Below are 22,672 nucleotides of genomic sequence, written 5' to 3' on the forward strand. Positions count from 1 at the left end.
TTTTTTTTTCCCCAGTACGGTCTGTTTTTAGACCTGGTGCATGAGCATTGCAGATTTTGGAAACCATGGGGTACTTCCATCTGCCCATAACATGGCAGAATCGGTATCACAATTCACACGAGCTGTAGTGAGTTGGTGTTGGAACTGCCAACTAATTACAGTATCAATAATGTGACAGTAATGCAAACAAAGGCATAACCTAGACCAATAAAACCAGAATGGGTTATCCTCATTCCAACATGAAACATCTGTGGTATTTCTGTTATTTTCTTAATTCAGTCTGCTCTTTGAATTTCTCTGCCAGTGCATATCCTTTGACAGAGAAAGGGAGACAGTGCAAAGCTGGAGAAGAGCTGGTGTGGCAAAATAAACAGAAAGAATTGGAAGAGTGGACAAGTTGTCCTGGTCAAAATTTGCCTGAGTTCTTGGAGCATCTGGACAGAGTACCCAGCAGCGGGGCCTGGCATAGGCTAAGCACACTTGAAAACTGTGAAGGTGGTACTGCCAGGGAAGACAGCGAGGTTGGGTTTGTTAGTTAAGGCAGCTCATGTTAAATCCTCAGAAGTTCCTTCCTTCTCAGTATAACCTGAATGAATGAATTGAAAGATAAGACCTTATCTATGTGTAAGTGGATATAAATTGACATCATGTGTATTGTTTGTAGACTTGCGTTACATGACGTAAATTAAGCCTGAGCTTTCATCATAATTTAGAAAGGGAATCTACTACCGGAGATTAGGAAGGGAATCTGTCTTCTTCCTAGTGACAAAGCGATACGTCTATGCAATTAAAGGCGCTGCTTTCTCCTTAGATGAGAGAGGATCTAAAGTGCATGGAAGAAGGAGGAGAGGAGAAAGGGAGTTTATTTCTGGCTTCTTTGAAAGTGTTGCGTTTTGTTCTTATCAGAGTTTAGAGTTTCAGAGAACAGAATCCTCTGAACAAATTCTAATAACTTTTCTGCTGATTTTCAAAGCCAATTTAATTATTTAAATTCCAGTAGTATGAAGAATAATCATATGGACAGGTTGCCATTTTTGTACACTTAAGCTGAGTAGTTTTTCCTGACAAACCTAGGAATGTTATTAGAGATTTTTTGTGTTATCAATTTCCACGAATGATCAGATAAGTTAGCTTTTGTATCTGAGCCAGTAATTTATTCTGGTAATTTTGTGATCTTGGCTATTTCTTTTTCTCAGTAACCCTTTCTAATAGGATTTGACAGTTTGCTCGGCTGTATTTCTGTTATTCTAGGTGGAGACAAGAGGAAACAAGAGGCAAACAAAACTGGTAATGCAGCTAGAGAGACTGTTTCCCACCCTCATTGGCTTTTGTCAGGGATTGCTTTTGGCAGCCTCATGTTCCTCACCCTGTGGATATTTGGGGAGGTCTCGTTAATTTCTAGATGGGCAGTAAGTGGACATCCACATACAGGTCCAGATCCTAATCCATATGGGTAAGTTTTTTTTTTTTAATTATTATTATTAAACAAAACAGTAATCAAAAGCCAGTGCTGTAGTGGGTGACAGGTTAAAACTCAACCAGACGATGGTATAAGGACTTACACAGAATAAAGAGGGTACAAGGTACTTCACACAGAGGACTTGTGGATTCATTCTTGCTTTCAGGTACCTCTGATGATTGTGTCTATACCAATAAAACTTATAATTTTCTAATACAGAATGATTTTTATTTCAGCAATAAAAAACTTGATTTGCCACATTGCAAAACATTTTTTAAATTAGGACTGAAGTTCAAGGACTTCTGAATGAAGTGCATCTATAATATGCAGTAAATGAATCTAGCAGTTGACTTCAGAGAGGAGATGGTAGGAAATAGTGTACATCAGAGATACGTGCAGAGAAAAAAAGTAAACTGTGTGCAATATTAAAAGATATACTTCTGCAGAAGTTTTGGTTAGTAAGAATTTAGTCTTAATGCTGTGTGTTGCTCACCCGGGTTCCAAAATGTAGAAGGAGACTAGATTAGTTATTCTGAGTCAACTACATGTAGTGGCAGGTGAGGTAGTTAATAATTTGGAATTAGTATACACAAGAGCTACCCAAGACTGATAGTAATGTTAGATGCTGTAGGATCCCCTATTTGCAGAAAATACTTCTGTTTGGGGTGGATTCCTCCCTCTTGTTTTCTCTGAGTTCTTTTTGCCTTTTGTACCCAGTACTTCAGTGGAGTGCTTCTGCTGCTGAACATAGCTCGCTCATACATTATGATAAACTGCCATTATTTTCAACTGGATGTTTTTTACGTGCAGTAAAGGGAAGAAAATGTAGCAGGGTGTGAGACAAAGATATTTTGTGCTCAAATTGAGCTCTGTTTAAAATAAAAGGATTATAAAATATTACCAAGCATCCTTGTCTGTATGTCTAGAAGTTTCTTTTTCAACACCAGGTGTTTATAAAATTATATTAATTTGTGATTTCTTTTTCCTTATTGTTGTATTAGAGGTACAGTTCTGTTGGGCCTAGCTCATGGACTGATGCTTTCATTTTGGAGCTGGTCTTCTGTCACGAGTTTTGCCTGGTTTCTTGTAGGTAGGTGCAAATCCTGAGCAGAATTTTTGTTTCTATTACCTTATGCCCTTTATTCCAGCCCTCTGACCCTACACCACATCTCAGAAAAGTCAATTGCTAATCAAAGCGTCTTTTTCTCTGTCACTGACTGTAGTATACGCGTCTGACCAGTTGACTAAGGGTTACAGGCCAAATCTCCAGGCCATTGCAGAGCAGCGTTGTTCTCTTCAGAAGCCCCTGCTGAGGTTCTGTTCCCACGAGTAGTGCCTCAGTTCTCACCATCTGCATTGTGTAAGGCTACGTCTAGGGTTATGGGGTTGAAATGACAGAAGCCTCTCGATTCTGCAGGAGACACAATAACTTGTAATTTAATGAGCAGTTCACCTGGAGGCAAGCTTTCCTGCTGTCTCCTTAGTTGCCAAGATCTCCAGGCAATAAAATAGTATGAACATCAAAACAGTTCTGCTGGAGCAACGTATCTGTGAATCAGTCTGCGTACAGTGGATCTTGTGTGGTGGGAAGAGGGATTCAAGTGCTGCATCTGGACGTCCATTTTCAGGAGGATGGAATAGCTATGCTATGGAGCAAGTAGGAAGAGATGGAAATAGTTCTGCTTTTGAACTGTGGAGAGGTGTGTTTTTCATATCTTCCCAGTATTGATGGATGGATGCAGCTTGGTTTAATTTGTAGGCCCATCTGAGTGAAATTGAGTGGTATAAATGCTTTTTAATAAAAACATAAATCTGCTTCTTTTCTGGCCTTAGCTAATTCTTTGTAGATGTTTATATCATGAAGACAAAGCGGTACTTCCTACAAATAATAAATTGGGACATATCAAAATACAAAGACCAAAGGAAATGATGAGTTATATTTTGCTTTTTTCTTATTCACCTTCTCTTTTGGACCACTTAAGAGCCAACACTTTCAAGTCATTTTCCACAACCTTGAAGACAAGAAATTTAATGCAAACTGAGTTTCTCCTAGTCAGGAACAAAAATATAATGTCAAATATCAGGAAAGCCACAATAAAGGCACAAGAGTTGTCAATGCTTAAACTAAGTTGCCCAAATAATTTACCTTTTGGTGCAGGTGTTAGTTTTAAGAAATGTGTGTGCAGATTGTAATGCGAGTATGAGCATTTGATTTTTGATGTACACACATTGCTAATTTAAAACAAGTACAGAATGGTTCTTTAGCTGGTTCAAGCATTGAATTCTAAAATGCTCAGAACCTTGATGCATAAGAGTAAAATATTAAAAATGTTTCTATACATTTGTTATCATGATGTGAAAGTAAACATTTTCTTACCTCCAAGACAGTTTTTGAATGAAGTTGTCCTGTTATAAAGAGTTTCTGTGGTTGTTAATGTTCTGTTTGGGGTCAAATCCCATCACAGTCAAAGACAGTATGATAAATCAAGGATCTTGCAGTTCGTAAAAGATTAATAGTTGTTTTCTTGCCCATCCTATGGTTATCTAAAGGGAGAGAAGATCAAGGAAAGATTTGTTTTCTCTTCACTATTTGATTCTTTCTATATTATGTTAAAGAAGGTTCATAACAGGCAGACCTGTTAATCTCTTAAAAACTGCATCATCCCTCTCTTGTGCTGGGAGAGCTCTGTGTTTGAAAAAAAAAAACCAAACTGTTCAGTTTTGGCTCTTGATGATGTTTCTCTGCTGTCTTTTTGCTGCACTGTTTTCAGCTGAATGGGCAATCTTTAAGAGAACGAGATATTGGGAAAAGTAAGAGGCTGTCTTTGGCTGCTTGGAATAACTGTCCTTCTAGTGATGCAGTTCTCATGGCTGCAAAGCACAGTTGTATTTCCCAGACTCTCTTTTTTCCCTAGACAGAATATGAAAAAGAAGGTGGCAGATAATATACCTGACTGTGACTTACTCTATTCTTTTCTGTCCCTTCACAGGTTTAGCATCTTCGGCCGGTCTCCTTTATTTACACACCTGGAGTGCTGCTGTTGCAGGCAACGTTCTTGCTGTCTTTACTATGTGTGTGTGGCCTCAACTGGCTGGACGCTTTGTTAGCTGTCTGCATCCTGGGAAAGCTATGAGTACAGCCATGTTTGCCTATGTTCTTGAATTATTCTTCTGCGTATGGTGTACAGCTTATAAATTTGTACCTGGAGGAATTTACGCTAGAGAAAGCTCCCATCTTCTTTTAGGTACGTTTATGACTATGAACAAATATAAGTATGCTTGCTTTAGCCTCAACCAGATGTTTAAGATGTATCTAGTGTATAAATAGTCTTTCCAAATGCTCAGCTTCGATTTGATTTACTATGGTAAGAGTTTCTATGAGAAAATTAGCGAGACATGCAAAAAATAATCTACTTGTTTCTTTACTGTTAGAAATAGTTTAAAATGTGGGCAGAAAATGGAATTCAGTTGAGGGAAAAAGTGAAAAAAAGTCTGATAACTCAGTACACAACTGAGGAAGAGATCTGTTAATCAGTCGCCCTAAAAATATGGCTGCAATCCAGGGTGTGAATGCACCTATATGCTAGCTACTTAAGATAGCAGTATGGTACCTCAGGTAACAATGTAGTTTCTGGAAACTCAGGGATTTATGAAGGCTGTTTTCCTGGTACTGTAACATAATTCAGTGCGTTATTTAGCCTTGCTCTGAGGAGCAAAGTGCAGCATCCTGCTGATCTAGCTAATCTGCGTTTGAGACCTGAGCTTCATTTCCATGTGCCTCTACCTTATGCTTTGTGGACACAGCAGCATGTTTGGAGGAATGTTGATAAGCCTGCAGTGTCAGAAACATGCAAACAGGAGAGGAAGAAAAGAAATTGCCAGTTATTTGCCAATGAGGAAGAATTGAAGTGAGCAAATAGAAAGGTTTTAGCAAAATGATTCCTTGGTGAAGGTGGGGGAGGTGGAAATTAAACCAGCCCTTTCTGGTTTTGTTTTCAGAATTATTTTCTTAATAGGTACTAATGTGTTTCAATAGCATATTTCACTCATCATATTTAAACAATGCCAAACATTGTCTTGGGCTAAGTGTGTGGCACGTTTTAAAATGTGACGCATTATCTTATATTCTGTTTGAAAAGGATTAATGAATGCTGTGCTTGACTTGTTGCTCCAATGGTTTTAGATTTCGTAAATGTCTTTGCAACTGCTTTCTGTCACTCCATATGTGTTTCATATATTACAGCAATCACATGGGTTTCAGTTTATTATGTTTTGAAGAGAGTTCTATTACATTTATTGTGGTTTTCTTTGTCCTGAAAGCACTCTGGGGATCCGTAGAAACAGTTAGCTCAGTTAATTTAGTTTTATTTTTTGAAGTCATATGAAGAAAGCATGTGGTAGAGGAGTATCAAATGCTTTCTTGAGTAATGCTTTGACAGAAGAAAAGCTGTTACATAAAATCACTTTCTGTCACTTCCTCTGAAAAACACACTTGTGATTAATTCCCCTGGCATGATCACGGCATAGTAACACAGAGATGGCCCTAACTTTCTCTTTGGTAAAAAAACTGTGAATTGAACCTGTCTTGGCTGATGGTGCTACATGAGTTTATATTCCACCTGAGAATCCAGTTTCTGTCTTTTTGATGTCATCCCATTGCTTATCAAATATTTGCAAATTATACCGTGAGATTGTGTATTTGTTGCTGCGCTTCTTCCCTTACAGCTTGGCTTTCTGGCAAACTGCTTGTTTTCTTCTGGTTTCTTTCAGGTGCAAGTGCTATTTCTTGCTTTCTCCTCCTGTCCAATATCCTGCCTTTCTCTTGCCGTGGTTTGGGTAGGGAACTGCACCAGGAAAAGTGACAATGAAAGTAAGATCATTATATTCAAAACTTCTGTGCTGCTTCACTGTGATGTAACATAATGCTGAGGGGTCAGATCCCTGGTCTTCCATCCACTTTAATGGCTTTGAATCAGTCTCCCTTTGAGAAAGGTTTGAGAAATAAAGGCACAAAATGCCTCCTTTTTCATTGCACTAGACCCAGCTTCCTGGTTTGCAAACTTTCACTACAACTGATGTAACAAGTAAGGGCAATAAGAAAATACTGAGTAATGGTTATTTCATCTTCAGCTATAACTCTGAAATAAAACATGACTTCTGTAGCTAATTAACTATGCCACAAAGATATTAAGGACGTATACCTTCTCCAGCAGAGCTCTTATCCAATTCATTGTGCTCCCACATTTTCTTTGTGGGTAATTGGATCCTTTAGCTCATAAGGGATGGGAAAAGAGCTTGTACTATTGGTCTGGACTACCTACTGAAAAGAAAAGATATCATCACAGTGCATTGCAACAGTTAGTGCATGAAGTCGCTTGCTAGCTTTTAAAGTGTATCTACAGGTGTGCTTAGTTGTCTATTCTTAAAAAGCACTGCTGCTTCTGTTGGCTCTGGAGCACAAGAATACAAGATGCTGCCATGTTAAACCGGCCTCCCAACCTGCTGCGGTCTGCTTACGCTGTTTTAGAACAAACTGTTGCTTTTGTAGTTCCTATATAAAAATGTGTTACTTGTACCTTGGTGACAGAGCAGTTCATTTGCAAAGATAATAGACATTTACCATCAACAATGTATTTTTTCATCAAGCTGTTATTTTAAGGTTCTGTAGCATGTAGGTGTAACTTAATTGCTCTTGTCCAGGTTAATTCCAGTAAACTTTGAAAGCACTGGGCTGAGCTGGGAGCTTCCATAGGGGCCTGGAAGCATTTTAGCATGATTTATCTACCATGTGCTAACCTTTTTAATGTAATACCCTGAAACTCTCGTGCAAGTCAATCTTTGCTTGAGAGTGCTGGCTAAGTGTGCTTGAGGTTCTGTGGAAGTTGGTGTTGGGATACACAAAGGTGGGGAGGTCTGCTGGAAGATTTGCTACTTTGCCCCAGATCAAAGGATTAAAATATTTTTGTTTTTATTGTGCTCCCAATTGGTACATGAATGGAGGAAGGGAAAACATGGCTTTAAACAAATATTTCACTAACAGAAGCAGCCTGATAAAATGTGTAGTAGTGGGACCCAGTAGTACCAGCGGAGTTAAAACATCTCTGCGTTTCCATAGTGAATAATGAGACAGGTTCTGAGGATAGCTCGGTTAGCACCCAATGCAGCCTGATGCTGGGGACCACAAAGTTATATGGCAATATCATGATCCTTAGGCTGCTGGGTTGCAAGGGAAGAGCAAGAACAGCTGTAAATTGCATTAGCGTCAGTTGCATTAGCGCTCAGCGTGAAAGACCCAAAGATGGACTGTATTTTGGAGCCCACCGTAGTCCAGAGTAGAGTTCATAATGTGAAGGGGTCTTTGGCTAGATACTTTTACTATTAGGTCTGCTCTTCAGTCATCAGCACAAAGCAGGCTTAATAAGGCTGTTTCAGGTCTATTAAATCTTAGCAGCAGCTTATTTGGAAAAAAAAAAAAAAACCACAACAAAAAACCCAAACCAAACAGTACAATTTTGAACTTGATTATTTTTGTGTGAAACAGGTGTTCAGTGGCATTTTAAATAATCTTTTAGCTTTGATTTCTTATTGCAATACTACTATTTTGAAATATTTTAAAAAATATTATCATTAGTGGCATGTTTAATGTCACTAGCTCATTTTGTTGGAAGCAATGCTTATGTCAACAAGTACAACAGTGTAAATTAAAAATTTTTGAAGTGCTGCAGGCATAGTTGAAGTGAATACTGTGACAATAAGTAGGATCTTGTCTATCAATAAATCTCATATTGCCTGCATTACTACATTGGGTATGGCATTTATCTGTGTTTGTGCTTTGAATTGTCTTTGCTGTTGGAGCCATGAGGTTGAACATAACACAACAACTGGGCATTTAGAAATGGTGCATTTATAAGTAATGTTTAATATGTTAAAGCTCTATGAAAAAACTAATGACTTATATTTTTACAGGGTTTATAATGTTATGTATTGGGGTAGTCTTTCTAACAGGACCCAAGAAAGACCTTAGCTCTATCTTTGAAGTGAAAAGCAACCAAAAACCACTATTCAAAAAGAGTAAAAACTATATTAAACTACGTAAGTATAATTTTACTTCCTTTCTTCCATGGCTCTAGGAATACTGTCTGAGCAAAAAGAGTAACGCGGTGGACTGTTTTGCTCAGATGCTTTAGAAATGTTTTTTTGGTGCTAGTTTTAGAGCCAGACTTGTAGTTGGTATTGCCCTAGTTCCAGTTTTAATGATGACATATACTAACTGAGGAGCTGATTCACTATGATTACAGTTGACAGAGAGGCTATTCCTCATGGAGTATGTTAAATGGAGACCAAAAAAATGAACTGGAGAAAAAAGAAAATGTAAAAATGGATTTGGCATCATTTGTGATTTCATTTTGGGAGTTGAGGAGGAGGCCTCTCTGGATCTTGGGATTTATTACATGTGCATACAAGAGAGATGAATGATTTCTCAGCCCATTCGGTATGTTGATTTTGAAGCAGTTCGGTGTGACACCCTTTATGGGGCTGTGTGAGCTGGCTGGCAGTGGGATGGGTCTTGGCTGGCCCAGGGGCTGCTGTATCATCAGACGCTCCTCCTGCGTGAGGAGGCCGTCCTGCAAAGCCTGTTGTGGCTGACATCACTACACAATCCTGATGCCCTGCTGCACATTCAGACCAGGCCTATCTTCAGGAAACCTTTGTCATCTCCTGCCTGTGAACTATGCCTAGGGATCCCAGCTTTCCTGATGATATGTATGAGGTCTGCTTTTTTCCTTAGGTTTTGAAGAGAAACTCTTTGAGGTTTTTCCGCTTTTTGGCTTATAAACCTCTGGAATCCATCCAAATGATGTTTTCAAGTATTTCTCTACAATCGTTTGAGCTTCAGATTTGTTTTCATTGTTAGCTTACTTTCTCGAAGAAAGAAGTCTGTCAATATTGTGAAGTTTGGTAAATGAAAAATATTGCTAGGCGTTGGGACATGCTTAACCCTACAGAGATCAGGATGCTGAAGGTTCAAATTCCTGCATCTTTTTTTCCTCTGTGACTTTGGATGAAATCACTTATCATTTGCGTACCTCATTTTGCCTCATTTGGAAAGCGGAGACCATAGTGCTTCACCATCTTTTCAGGGCTGTTTCTGAAATCTTTATGAAGGTCTTTAGCCTATATACCCAGGGGCCAGAAGAATGTGGCCTCTGAGAGTTTGTGTGTGAGAGGCAACGTGAGCACCAGTGCAAGTAGTTTAAATATTACTATTCAAAGACATTTCTGAAAAGTGAGTAAATACTTCAAAGTACTGTCTGTCACAAAGCACAGCTCTTGCTCAGCTAATTTTGTGACATTGCAACAGTAACTCTTGTACTTCCTCATCATGCCCAGACTTGTATTGTTTCTCAGCTTTCCCTTCAAGCACCTTTGCATCTGGCAGAGTATGAAATTGCTTGACATTTACTAATGTAAACAGCATGTCCTTTCTTCTGTCAAAATGCATGGTAAAATTTATTTCAATTTTACACAAAATTGTTCCAGAAAACTTGCATAAAAATAATTACGTATCTGTTTACAGACTTGATGAAAGAATAAACTGGCGTTATTGAAATCATTGTAGATACCGTATGCCACTGTGTAAATGAAATAACTGCAGAGAGGTTTGATCATCAAATTACAGCGTGCCAAACCCTGAGAGCCCTTAAGTGTCCACTGCGGTTATTTGGAAGGCTACAGGAGCAATGGGAAAGCTCTGAATTTGCATTCTGTGAAGCCACAGTGCCTTTCCAAGAATGTGTCAAAGAAAGGACAGCTCTGGAGGTCTGGCAGGGATCACATCTTTCTGACATGTAAAGGCTTGCAAAGTAAACTAAATTTTCTTCCACACATCGTATTAATATAAAATTGTGTACTACAAATGCACACCTGGAACACAGAGAGGAAAACACTGCAAGGTTTACATGATGCTTTTACTCATCTCCTATAATGAATTCATTTTTATCATTTTTACATAAATATTCCAAGGAGTTTTGGCATATTATATCTGCTCAGCCTGTTGTGTTTTGGAGAATGTAAGTGTATCTGCACACATATAGGTATTCTGCACACATATAGATACCCTTAAGTACACTACTTTGGAATGATGTTATCACTGGCATATGCGGAAACTTAAACGCATACATTCCCCATTTTATGAATAGCACACCTTAGAATGACAGTGTAGCCAGTTCTGTTTAACTGCAATAATAACATTATTTTCTCTTGCTTTAAAAACAACTTTTCTGTGTTTCTCTCTTTCAAGTATTGTGGCTGTTTGTTGGTGTTGGTTTGCTAGGATTGGGTCTACGTTATAAAACTTACCAGAAGAAGTTGGGCCAAGGGGTGAGTAGTGTCTTTGTGAAAAGGGTAACTTTCAAATATACAGTAAAATGCATGTGTGATATCTTAGGTGTGCTGGTTGGTGCTGAAGAAGTCTTTGTACCAGTATCCAAGTATTCAGCAACAATAATGCAGAAATGAAGATGCAAAAAGTTTAATTTGTAAATTCATGTTGAATGCGTAAATGTCTAGGTCTTTGGAGATTTATAGTGCTGCTATGAAGGAAAAAAATATTCTGAAAAACTGAGACACGCTTGCCTCATACATTCAATTTGAATGTTACTTTTATAAATGAGTTTATTTTAATTGTATTCAAAACTTTTCTGGACAATGCTATTAGCAGCCTGATCTTATATCAGGGAAGTTTGAATAGATAACCTCCTGAGGTTCCTTCCAGCTGAAGGAATTCTATGCTTCTGTATTTATATGCATAACTCTAAATTGAACCTCTCTGAAAAGCTGTTTGACTTAGATTAGACTTAGACTAGCTACGAAATTGGATAAAAATCGGAAGATTCCAGTTTTCTATCTGTCAAAAAATTAGATATTGCAATGATAGTAACAATTAAAATGCTTAATGCTTGCAAAGCTTAGCATTTAGATTACTTACAAGTTGTCCAAGTGTGTTGCTTGCATATTTAGTAATTTTAATTTAAAATTAGAGCTGTTTTAATCAGATATAAGTTAACATGTTTCCATTCTACGATTTGATTAATTACTAATATAAAATTGAATTTTTGATGCATGTGGTTGCAATTATGAATTAGACTTTTTTTCTTTCGGTGGCAGTTCGGAAATAGTCCTTTGAAACTTGCTCTTGACGTGTATTCCTGTTGGTAACTCTTTTGTTAGAGAAATCACTGTTGACAAATGCAGGAAAAGATGCAGAAAAGCTGACGAGAGCTAAGTAAAAATTGCGTGAGTGTGCGCACGCACGTGCGTATTCACACACGCACGCAGACATACACAGTTGGCTTTCTTTTTAGAACTCATCCAGGTTTGTAGTACCTTAGAATGTGGAAAAAAGTGGGTAGTTCCTCTTAGAAAGATGAAAAAATTTGTAGCCTCTTTCATGTTCATTTATTTACTGTTATTTGTACAAATTCATTTTAACTATGATGACTTTTCTCCTCTTGTTAATGGCAGATTTTTCTCAAAAATACCTAAAGTCTTTTGTAATCCTGACAACTTTCTCAGGAAAATATGTTGCTTAAAACATCTCTTCTTGCGTGTCTTTTATGGCACCATGTATCTGATGTTGTTGACTGCAAAGGTATAATACATAAAAGTCAAATTGTACTTGACTTTTTTTCCATTTATTGTTTTGAGGTTCCAAAAAGAGACTTCTCTGCTATGATCTGGCCTTTTAGATTTGCATATGACAATGAAGGATGGTCTAATTTGGAAGGATCAGCTAATTTGCTTAATCAGACAGGTAACTTTTTTCCCACTTCATTTATATTTGAGAGGGTTCATCTGAAGAGACAGAAGGAAGAACAGCTGCTAGGTAACTGAGTCCATTCTTGCATTAACACAAGGACCTGTGTCTAGTGGCTTTTTACTGAATTTGTGAGCTCTTCCAATACAATAATTTCTGTTAAAAAGCCATTTGCAGAGGGGATAATTTTTTTAAAATATATTTTAAAGAGGTTTCTGGTTGGAGGAAACATTTTGTTTATTATTTGGATTTTTTTCTCATATTGCTGATGAGTTACTTGTCTATAGAGAAACTCTTTGCATAAACGAAATAATGATAAATATCCTTTAAAATCAAATTTAATGTTTTATAACTTCTCTGTGCCTTTTTTAGATGTGAAGCATTACATAATTCCTAAAGGGTCTGAGATTAAAATGCCCTGAACAAGGTGTACAGAGGAGAAACAGACAAGTCTGTTTCCATCACTGAGCCAGAGCAATTTATAAAAGAAAAATAGCGACTGTAGCTTGGCTGAGTTGTCATGATTTTACTGTAAAGAAGGGTTAGAACCTGTTGCTCATAGACAGGATTTTGGTTGGAAAATTAGCTATAGGAAATGAAGAATTTGGACCAAAGATTAGTGCTGCTGCAGGGTGCATTGAAAGGAATTGACCAGTGGTGCTTACAGGTGTTACTTGATCTCTGTGATACCCTTGAGATAGGGAAGACTGGGAGCTGCCACTTTAAGATTTTAAGCAGCTGAGGGCAACTCCCAAGCAGCTTGGCAGACCCAAGCAGTGGGAAGGCACTGACACAGGTGCTGCTGTGCAAGCCTTGATTTTTGTGGCAGAGGTGCTCAGGAGTTAGAAGATGGAACCGGCTGATTTGTGCATCATTCACTCTGTTGTCCTGAAACCAAAGGTTCAGAGGGCTGAGCTCTGTAGGCTGTCTAGCGATACGAGAAAACAACGGGGACATTTGATGGATTGAAATTTGGGGCATTCTTGTACATATGTGACTCCATAACTCATGGCTTATGTCTGAGTATTTATTTAATCTTTGCATATTTATTTATTAACTGTAATGAATGCATTTATTTCTGGTACCTATAGTTTAAATTCATGAATATTAGGAAGTGATTTACCTGGTTATGTCCATTGAGCATTTCTTTGTGGTTATGAAGTATCATTTCTAAAAGAAGCAATTGGTAAGTTAAAAAGGCAGCAAATTCCAAAATATAAATGAATAAATCTTAATTCCTGATTGCTAGAAACAGTGTTCTGGAGTTTCATGTTACATGTATATTGTTGTATAAAATACCATATGAACATTTCCAGGAAATGCATTAATGCATTCAGAGTTAAGCTGGAGATTCTTAAACAATTTGTTTGCTAAAGAAGAGGAGCTGATTGTTAGAGCCACAGAGGAAAGAGTGGCTAACTTCTTCAGCGTAGGGGTTATCTTTAAAGGTGTGGTGGTGTGCCTTCCTTGGGCTCATCTTCTCTCTGTTGGAATAGTGAAGATGCAACATGTAATGGCCTTTGTGACTGGAGCTCCTGTCTGCCCTGAAGGCAACCAACATCAACCCTTCTCAATGGTTTCAGTCATTGTTTCTGTGGCCAGCATGTATGCTAATGATGTAGAAGCAAAAATCTGGGAATCCACTTAAAAGTACTCTGAGCTACCATTTTGCCTGCTAACATTGCTTTCATAGTGCTAAATAAGATATTTCAAAAGCAAAAAGTCTTATGTGGCAAGAGTGGTGCTGGATGGAGCGGTCTTAATTCCTTATAGAAGGGCTGCGGATGAAGTGGTGACTTGATCTGCCTTCTAGAGTAGGAGAGCACTCCAAGGGGAGCATAATCACAGCAAGAAGGGAGCACTTGTTGCTGCTGCAGCCGTACTGACCTGCTGCTCAAGCTGAGCCGTGATGGTTCAGCCAGCCTGTGGCCAGCTTGCATGGGTAGGTCTTGCTTAGCTGCCAGTTCCTTGAAGGACCTTCCTGTACCCTGCAGCTAATATATAGGGGAACCCGTCATGTTCCCCTGACAAAACCACACCTCAGTATGTAAACAGGGAGGGACCACAGTGCCCTGAGAAAGTGAGGTGGCTGTGGATGGTCAACAATTCACTAGGACTGGGAATGCTTTTGCTACCATGCCTGGGGCTGATGCTAATTGCTGTGGGCTGATTAATTGTTTTGGTGGCAGCAACCTGCTCTCTCTTGCACTGGACCCTTGGGAGCAGAATAGGATTTGGTAGATGAAGGTAAGCCCAGATGTGCTGTGTAGCGCTTGTTCATCAAGATGAAAGCAGTAGACTCGCTACTGTGCTGTTAATCTGTGTATGCACATTATGTCTAACGTTTTTGAAACGGTCCGCACTAGGTATGTGCAGGCCAGCTGTACCGTGCAGCTCATGTGTGTCTGATTATGCACCAGGGAGGAGCTAAGGCATCCAGACATTAAGTATCTCTCCATCAGAGGCTGTGTAGCTGACAGTGACTGAAAGTTTGGGCATGACTTTGTTGCCAGCGTAAGATTTGCCCCGACTGACTCCTGAAGGGCTGGCGTCCATCCCTGTGTAATCAAAAGGGAAAGGACAACATTATGTAGTTATGTATAAATCGCATTTATAGGTCACAGTTATAAATTTGGAAATATTTTCTTTTTTATTCCCCGTTTTAGGTGCAGATTTTATCACTATTATAGAGAGTGATGCCTCTAAACCATTCATTGGGAACAACGATCCAACAATGTGGCTAGGAGAAAGACTAGGATTTTACACAGATTTTGGTCCAAGCACAAGAGATCACACTTGGGGGTGAGTCATCTTTACATGCACAGTGACAGTAAATAAATGTAAATACTAACTCCACTAGGACACGGGCAAAGAATAATTGGAATAATCATCACCGTAATCGCTTGTTGGAGCTTGCCTTTAAGAACATGCTTTAATTCCTTAGCAGTACAATGTAATGGAGATGAAGTTTTCTCATTGTTAAAAATGATCAGTTTTTGATGCCTGCCCCTGTAAGCTACTTTGGCTTTGGTGATGCAGAGAATGGCATCCTGCCCCTTAATGTACAGATTTGGAAGTCTGGTGTTCTAAGTACTGTATCTGATTCGCTTTTCTCAATATTTTGGTTTGGGCTATGAGAACTTTAGATTTTAGACTTAAAAATGTGATAGCAGTTGGAAAATATAACTGCACCTGGAGTTATTAGAAATTTTGAATTCATTAAATCCAGCTTGTATAGTGGGCAATGAGCGTAGAAAGCCACATGTCTGTTTGACCAGACTCCTTGTGTCTGATTTTACTTTAATGCTTCACCAACTACCAGTTGCATATCTTTGAATATCTTTGCCCTCTGGAAAATAGTGGCTTATGATGTGGCTTTTTTTCCAGGAGGATCTGCAGATCTCTGTGGCAGATAGAACTTCATAGTGATGTTGCAATGGCTATTTAATTTTTGCCATACGTGAGGGGAATTTATTAACTTTCCTCTTCCAGAGCCTGTGTCTTTAAGTGATGCAGAACGGGGCACAAAAGCCATTCTCTGAAATTTTCTTCTTGAAATATTTTGAAAAACCTGATAGACAATGGTTTTAAGGTTGGTTCCAAACAGAAGCTGAGAAAATGAGAAATCTCCCACTTTAAAGATGTATTTCTACCTGCTTCTACTTCTAATAAAATACATTTTAATTACTGGTAGTATAAAATTCTGTTTTGCTGAAGATGCTGATTTTGAAAGGCTCAGTGTAAGAATTGATATGTATGGAATGGTATTTCTTAGTGTAGGAATGAATTTGCCAATACATTTTTAGACATGTACTTAAGTAATATTTTAGAGGAAAACCTTCTAAATTCAGAAAATCCCCTAGAGATGGTTTGTGTTCTGGTCTGATAGTTTGAGTTCAGTGACCATTAGTCTTCTGCTCACATTTATCTGCTTAGTTCATGCTTGTGATGCTTGTGAACTACAAAATGTAACTGTTTCCCTCTTCTCATGTAGGATTATGGCGCTATCAAGGTATCCAATTGTAAAATCTACCCATCACCTCCTTCCATCTCCAGAGGGAGAGATTGCACCTGCCATCTCCATGACTGTCAACTTCACAGGGAAACTGGTTGATTTTGTTGTCGCCCACTTTGGAAATGAAGAGTGTGTATTTTATTTATTGTTACATATGTTGTGCAAAGTTGTAATTTGTGAACTTCTGGGATTTCTTTTGTACCCTTTGAAATCTGCTGCTGTAATACTGGTTCTAACAAAACACATTGGAGGAAAATACTATGACATAGGTACGGGTTTAAAATTTTGAAGCATTTTTTAAAAGGGACAAATGCATCAGCTGGGCCTAATATCTGACTTACTAGAGAGATAAAGATACAGTTCTGCAAAACCACAACAAGTAATAGGGCTACAGATACATCTCAGTGCAGGATAGCATCCTTCTGACTTTCTGCATGTGGAATATATCTGTTACATTCCACAATGAGTGCAGATGGTTACAGTTACAGATAGATAGCATTAATGGACAATAAAAAGTAACAATTCTGAAACCCCCAAGAAAGGACGGAAGAGCAGCGAAGCTGGTGAAAGGTCTAGAGCACAAGTGTTATGAGGAGTGGCTGAGGGAACTGGGGGTGTTTAGTCTGGAGAAGAGGAGGCTGAGGGGAGACCTTATCATGCTCTACAACTACCTGAAAGGAGGTTGTAGTGAGGTGGGTGTCGGTCTCTTCTCCCAACTAACAAGTGATAGGACAAGAGGAAACAGCCTCAAGTTGCGCCAGGGGAGGTTTAGATTGGACATTAGGAAAAATTTCTTCACTGAAAGGGTTGTCAGGCATTGGAACAGGCTGCCCAGGGAAGTGGTTGAGTCACCATCCCTGGAGGTATTTAAAAGACGTGTAGATGTGGTGCTTAGGGACATGGTTTAGTGGTGGACTTGGCGGTGTTAGGTTTATGGTTGGACTCGATGATCTTAAAGGTCTTTTCCAACCTGAATGATTCTATGATTCCATGACGGTGTTGAAACAGCAACAAAAATATCCATTCAGTGTCCTTCTGCCTATATGACTGGAAATATGAAATCTAATCCCTGGATTCTGAAAGGAAGAATTATACCAATAACTCAAATATGCGATGGAAAAGATTTCAGTTCTTTAAAACAATGTCTTGATTACTTGTGTGTAATGAATATTGATAAGGGGTAGTTTTGTGATGCTGCATGTGGCTGTATTTTCTATTTTATTTGCTGCAGTGTCTAGTATGTTTGTGATTATGTAGTAAGATTTGGACTTTTTTTTATATTTGTTATAATTCATGGAGAAGCAAATTTATGGATTGGGTGCAGAATATAATACACAAAGAAGCTGCTCAGAAAGCAGTAGGAATTCTCATTATCCCATACTGAGCTTCCCCATTTCCTTCCCCTGTGTAGAAGCTGTGCTCCAAGCATGCAAATTTATAGATTTCCATTTTTCTAAACACACATAGTTGTCAGAAACCACTCCCAATCTGAACTCTAGAAAGGAATTTCATTCTCTGCCTCACACAAATGATTAGTCCTGCCTCTGAGAAAGTTTGTCAAAGTAGAAGAAAATAGCACTGTATTCCCCCCTCACAGAGAGATGAGATAAAGATGAAGGAGGAAATAGGAGGAGACACATGGGAAATGAGTGCAAATTAGATTGTGTTTTGAGGTGAATGAATTTGTAATTAAATGGCACACACAACTCCTTGGTTTTCATCTTTTTTCATCTGCTGCTTAGGATGACATAAACTATATCTTGCTGGATAACCACAGATTTTGTTAAAGACTGTTTTTAAAATGTGGTAATATAACAATGCCTGTGTCATTTGAAAGAACCCATCTTCTGGAAAGGTGTAATTCTGGAAAGAGCAGCTAGCTGAGCAGGCAACTTTACATATATCTAGGTCAGGCTTCTGTTTAAATGGTTGGGATTTTTTGTCTCCTGTCTGTGCTCTTTCTCCCTAATGCATTTGCTTCAGTCAGAAGTACTGCTATTTAGAAAGCATAGCAGCATTTAAATTCTTGTCTTCTTTTGGGATTACAGATTCCAAAATCAACTCCCTGTCTCAATGGTATCTAGCCCAATCTACCAAAATACAGAAGAGAACGTGCTTTGCACAACTGTTTAAAGTTATTAACATGAAGAATCATAGAAAGAGAACTGCCTTTACATTATGTTATGACAAATCCAAGGACAGGGAATGGGATCCAATACAGTATTTTACCAGGTTCCACTTATGCTATCACTTTTGGTCGTGTTGGAACTGTTGTGTAAATCTTGTTAAAGAGATGCAGAATACCTGCCGAATGTCATTAAGTAGTGTTAATGGGATGACGTAGCTCTTAAGTTATATTTCATAAATTATGTGACCCAGACTTTAAGACTATATTTACCATGATCTGACCATCATAGAAGTTTTGTTAGCATGTGAGATCTTTGTTATGCACCACTCTGCGCAGGCACAATTAAATTTCAAGTGCAGGCAGAGACAAAGTCTCAGATAACCAAAGCACGCACATTCACATTTCCTAGTGGTGAGATCAGTATTAAAAACAAAACAGTAATAGAAAAAGTTGTTCCTATAACGGTTAGAAAGAGAATCCTAATTACATTTACCATGACCATGTGGCTTTTATCAAACATAGTGATCATTTTGAATCAGTGAGCTTTCTGTAAACTTTCATACTCTCTAATACTGAGCAATGAAAAAGGTGTCAGATTCATTTGTGGTTTACTATGTTATAGCACAATGATTCTAAGCTAAAATGTATATATGTTAAAGACTTTTCCATTTATTTCAGAGAGGACTTGGACAGAAAACTCCAGGCTATAGCTGTTTCAAACCTATTGAAGACTAGCTCTAAGCAAGTTGTATTTCTAGGATACATCACTTCAGCTCCTGGATCCAGAGATTATACTGAATTAATAGAAAATGGAAATGTCCAGGTAATGTAAAAATCCTGCTTCTTTTAGCAGTTAGAGATAATATGTATTTGAAACATTCAGCTTAATATTTCAAATTGGTAACTTAGACATGTAAGAAAATACATGCACATTTTCAAATACAGTCTTTAGCTACTTGACATGTTATAGAGAAGGTGGAGTTAAACAGTGAAAGGACAAGAGGCAGTGGACAGCAGTTGCCACAAGGGAAATGTCAGTTAGAAACTAGAAGAAGAAAAAAAAAAAATCATGGTTAGGGTTGTCAAGCATTAGAACAGGGGCCCAGAGAAGCTGTGAAATCTCCATCTTGAAGATATTCAAAAGTTGGCTGCATAAGGCCCTGAGCAACCTGCTTGAAGTTACTTTGAGCATGGAGTTGGGAGTGAGTGACCTCCAGACATCCCTTCCAACCTCTAATTCTGTGATTCTTTTGTTTTAAAACTGAGTTTGGCAGTTTGGTTTTCTGTCAGGAGATGTCAAAAAGTTGTCTGATTTGTCTGTGTCTAACAGTGGGTTTTTTCCTTTCTACCTTATTACAATGTTTTAGGCAAAATGTTTTTCTGCAGCAGGCTTACACATTGGTTCTGTTACTGATTTAAAGCCTACCCATAAGGAAAGCTTGCCTTATTTGTTTGACTTTTTATTTTTCCCTTTCACTCATAGGATATTGACAATACAGATCATGACAGATGGTGTAGCTATATTATGTATCGCGGAGTAATAAGGTATGTTAAAGTGGATAATTTATTCATTGGTTTGAAATATCTTTATGACAATCAGTTTTACACCCTTCTGTAAGTAATTGTGGAAGAGTCTTATATCCCTAAGCAGTTATGTATGGACAGTTAGATATGTCATGAAGTAATGTGAAACATCGATCTCAGGATGAATTGTGTATTTCTGAATATAGTTTACGACAGTATTACAGGTTTCATCCTTCTGTGTCAAAAGCCTTCAGATCTAATCTGCTTTGATAACATAAAACTACTTTTTTCCAAAGCTCTGGGTTTGCAGCTTCATTCTAAAATGTGAAGGCTAAGCCCTAATTTGTATGTGACACAGAAGATACAAATTTTCAACTATGATTGTAGGGTTGTTGAAGGAAAATGCTGATCTAATCCAGCCAAGCTTTATGCTGGATTTAGTGGAAACTTTAACTGTGTAAGCCTATATTGAAGCACTTTCCTCTGCTGGGACCTATGCACTCCATATCTTTTAATACCAAGGTGCTTGTAAATCATTCTCTTGGTGATGTATGTACCAGAATGGGATTCAGCTTATTCTGAATAAACTGCAAATTCTGCAGTGTTCACAGGAGTAAAACCAATAAACAAGATAGCTGTCTTAAGTAACAGTGTTGAGTTAAAAAAAAAAAAAAAAGCAACAAAAACCCCAACAAAACCCCCATTTGCAATCTAATTTTTCTCATTCCATTGATGCTTGAGTTCCTTTCTTGAATTTCAAAATCTTTTCAGTGAAAAAAGTTGGTAAGCTTATACCAGTATGCATATTCTAAAACTGTAATTTTAAAAATAAGTTTCTAGATCTAGATCTATTTTTGTTGTCAAACACTTAGGCTTTCTCAGTTTTTCTACTTGTGACATTGTGTTACAGTGCTCGTGTTTATAGAGTGCTTTGTTTTTTGAAGATGAGATTCACAGAAATGGAAAGTTATGTTGATAGGTTAAATAACTCTTGGAAAAAAGAGACATGAATTAAGAATGTGATTAAATTGCCTTGAGTTATTTCTTCAAACTAACTCTTCTTGTATCTGATAGGTTGGGCTATGCCCGCATATCTCATGCTGGTTTAAGCGATTCAGAAGTCCAGATGGCCAAATTTAGGATCCCAGATCACTTGGATAGCTATACTGATAATGACAGAATTGTCACTGATCCCAGCCAAGTTCCTGAGGACATCCATTTCAATACCAGGTCAGTGTATCTCATAAGAAATTAAGGGGATGATGCACGTGACGTCTTGTAAAAGAGAAGTCTAGGAACAAAATTGTTCTTAAAGTGGGAGGCACTGGTCAGTACCAAACTGAGCAGAAGATTAGGAGGCAAGAACTTCTGATTTGTAATTGCATTTTTTCTACTGACTTGGCATGTGCCTTGGGAAAATCAGTCTGCTGTATCGTAGCATAAATTGAAGGTAATGCTTCTTTCACCCAGGTGATTAATTTCTGAGATTGTTTGATAGGGATATTTGCCAAGTGGTGTGGTGACTCATTTTATAGATGATGAGAGATCTCCCATGTTTCTCAGCACTTTTGAGGATCGGGGTCTTAATATACAGTTACTTAGAACACAAAATACGATATATACATTAAATACTCCTTGCATAAGCATTTAAAAAAATACTATATAACTGGAGCAAAAATTAAGGAGCACGTCTGAGGCAGTATGTTACATATGTCAAGAAGAAAAAAGGGCTTTTACATAAAAAGTTATTTATTTATAGAGTGCTGTCATTTTTCCACTGGCATTGCATAAGGAAGAGAAATATGGAGAAAGGTATTTATTCTACATTAAGTATCAGTGGAAGAGTCATGAAGTTTGAGATAAATGTTGCTACAGAGAGACAATTTCCAGCAATGCCGTATTTACTACTTCTAACATACATAATACAGAATATATTAATTTCTTATATACGCCTAACAGTTGAGCTTACTCACATTTTATTTACCACACAGTCACTGCCTTCCTGTCTAAGCAGGAGTTTGCCCAGTCTTTTGCACATGATGAAACTTCCCTAAAGTTAGCATCCACATTCAGATTTTTCTCAGTTGATTTCAACGCAGAATATTTTTCTTGTCCTAATTTCTTTTATGTCTGCCTATAAGCAGAAAAAAATTATACCCTTTAGGAACAAGTTTAACTTTTTCCAATTAACTATAGTTCTTTTGAAGTACAATGGCACTGCTTTTAAATGCTATTTAGCACTGGTATTTTGAATAAGTACTACGTTTTACTTTTGCAAATCTATCTACCATAATAGTCAGCAGTCAAAACTTTCAGATTTAAATATGGTATGAAGAATTACAATTTTCACCATAATTTTCAAAAGTAAAATGTGCAATATTAACAATAGGGCTGAGTATTTGGATACTATGGGGGGTTAAATTATATCTCCACTGAAGTCAGTAGAAAAAACTTAGAGCATAGGATTTAACTAGATAAAAGTACTGCTCACCTTTGTCAACTGGAGTTCCGTTTATAGAGTGCCTATGGCATTAATCCAATCAATGTATTTAAATGTCTCCATTATACTCAAAGACCTCTAGTTAGATAGCGTACATAGATTATAATTTGTATGTAAGTAGGGTTGTGGCCTGTTTCTGAAATAAACTATCTAGAACATTCAGAAGAAGTGTTAATTATACTGTAGTAAGTGTATGATCTAATTGCATGGGTTAAATCATGTTGTAATGG

General features: G+C 37.9%; 1 protein-coding gene across 1 annotated transcript in view; it reads left to right on the top strand.

Moving 5' to 3' along the window:
* The window catches only part of CWH43 (cell wall biogenesis 43 C-terminal homolog), a 28,866-nt gene that overhangs the window by 5,533 nt on the left and 661 nt on the right, over positions 1 to 22,672 (top strand). The window contains exons 5-15 of the mRNA XM_075150556.1: positions 1,252 to 1,453; positions 2,461 to 2,549; positions 4,450 to 4,704; positions 8,426 to 8,551; positions 10,761 to 10,840; positions 12,167 to 12,272; positions 14,942 to 15,077; positions 16,270 to 16,419; positions 19,097 to 19,241; positions 19,902 to 19,963; positions 21,017 to 21,172. Of these exons, the coding sequence (XP_075006657.1) occupies positions 1,252 to 1,453; positions 2,461 to 2,549; positions 4,450 to 4,704; positions 8,426 to 8,551; positions 10,761 to 10,840; positions 12,167 to 12,272; positions 14,942 to 15,077; positions 16,270 to 16,419; positions 19,097 to 19,241; positions 19,902 to 19,963; positions 21,017 to 21,172 (1,507 nt within the window). The remainder of the gene's footprint in view (positions 1 to 1,251; positions 1,454 to 2,460; positions 2,550 to 4,449; positions 4,705 to 8,425; positions 8,552 to 10,760; positions 10,841 to 12,166; positions 12,273 to 14,941; positions 15,078 to 16,269; positions 16,420 to 19,096; positions 19,242 to 19,901; positions 19,964 to 21,016; positions 21,173 to 22,672) is intronic.

This window comes from Calonectris borealis, chromosome 4 (genome assembly GCF_964195595.1).
Source record: "Calonectris borealis chromosome 4, bCalBor7.hap1.2, whole genome shotgun sequence".
NCBI lineage: Eukaryota > Metazoa > Chordata > Aves > Procellariiformes > Procellariidae > Calonectris > Calonectris borealis.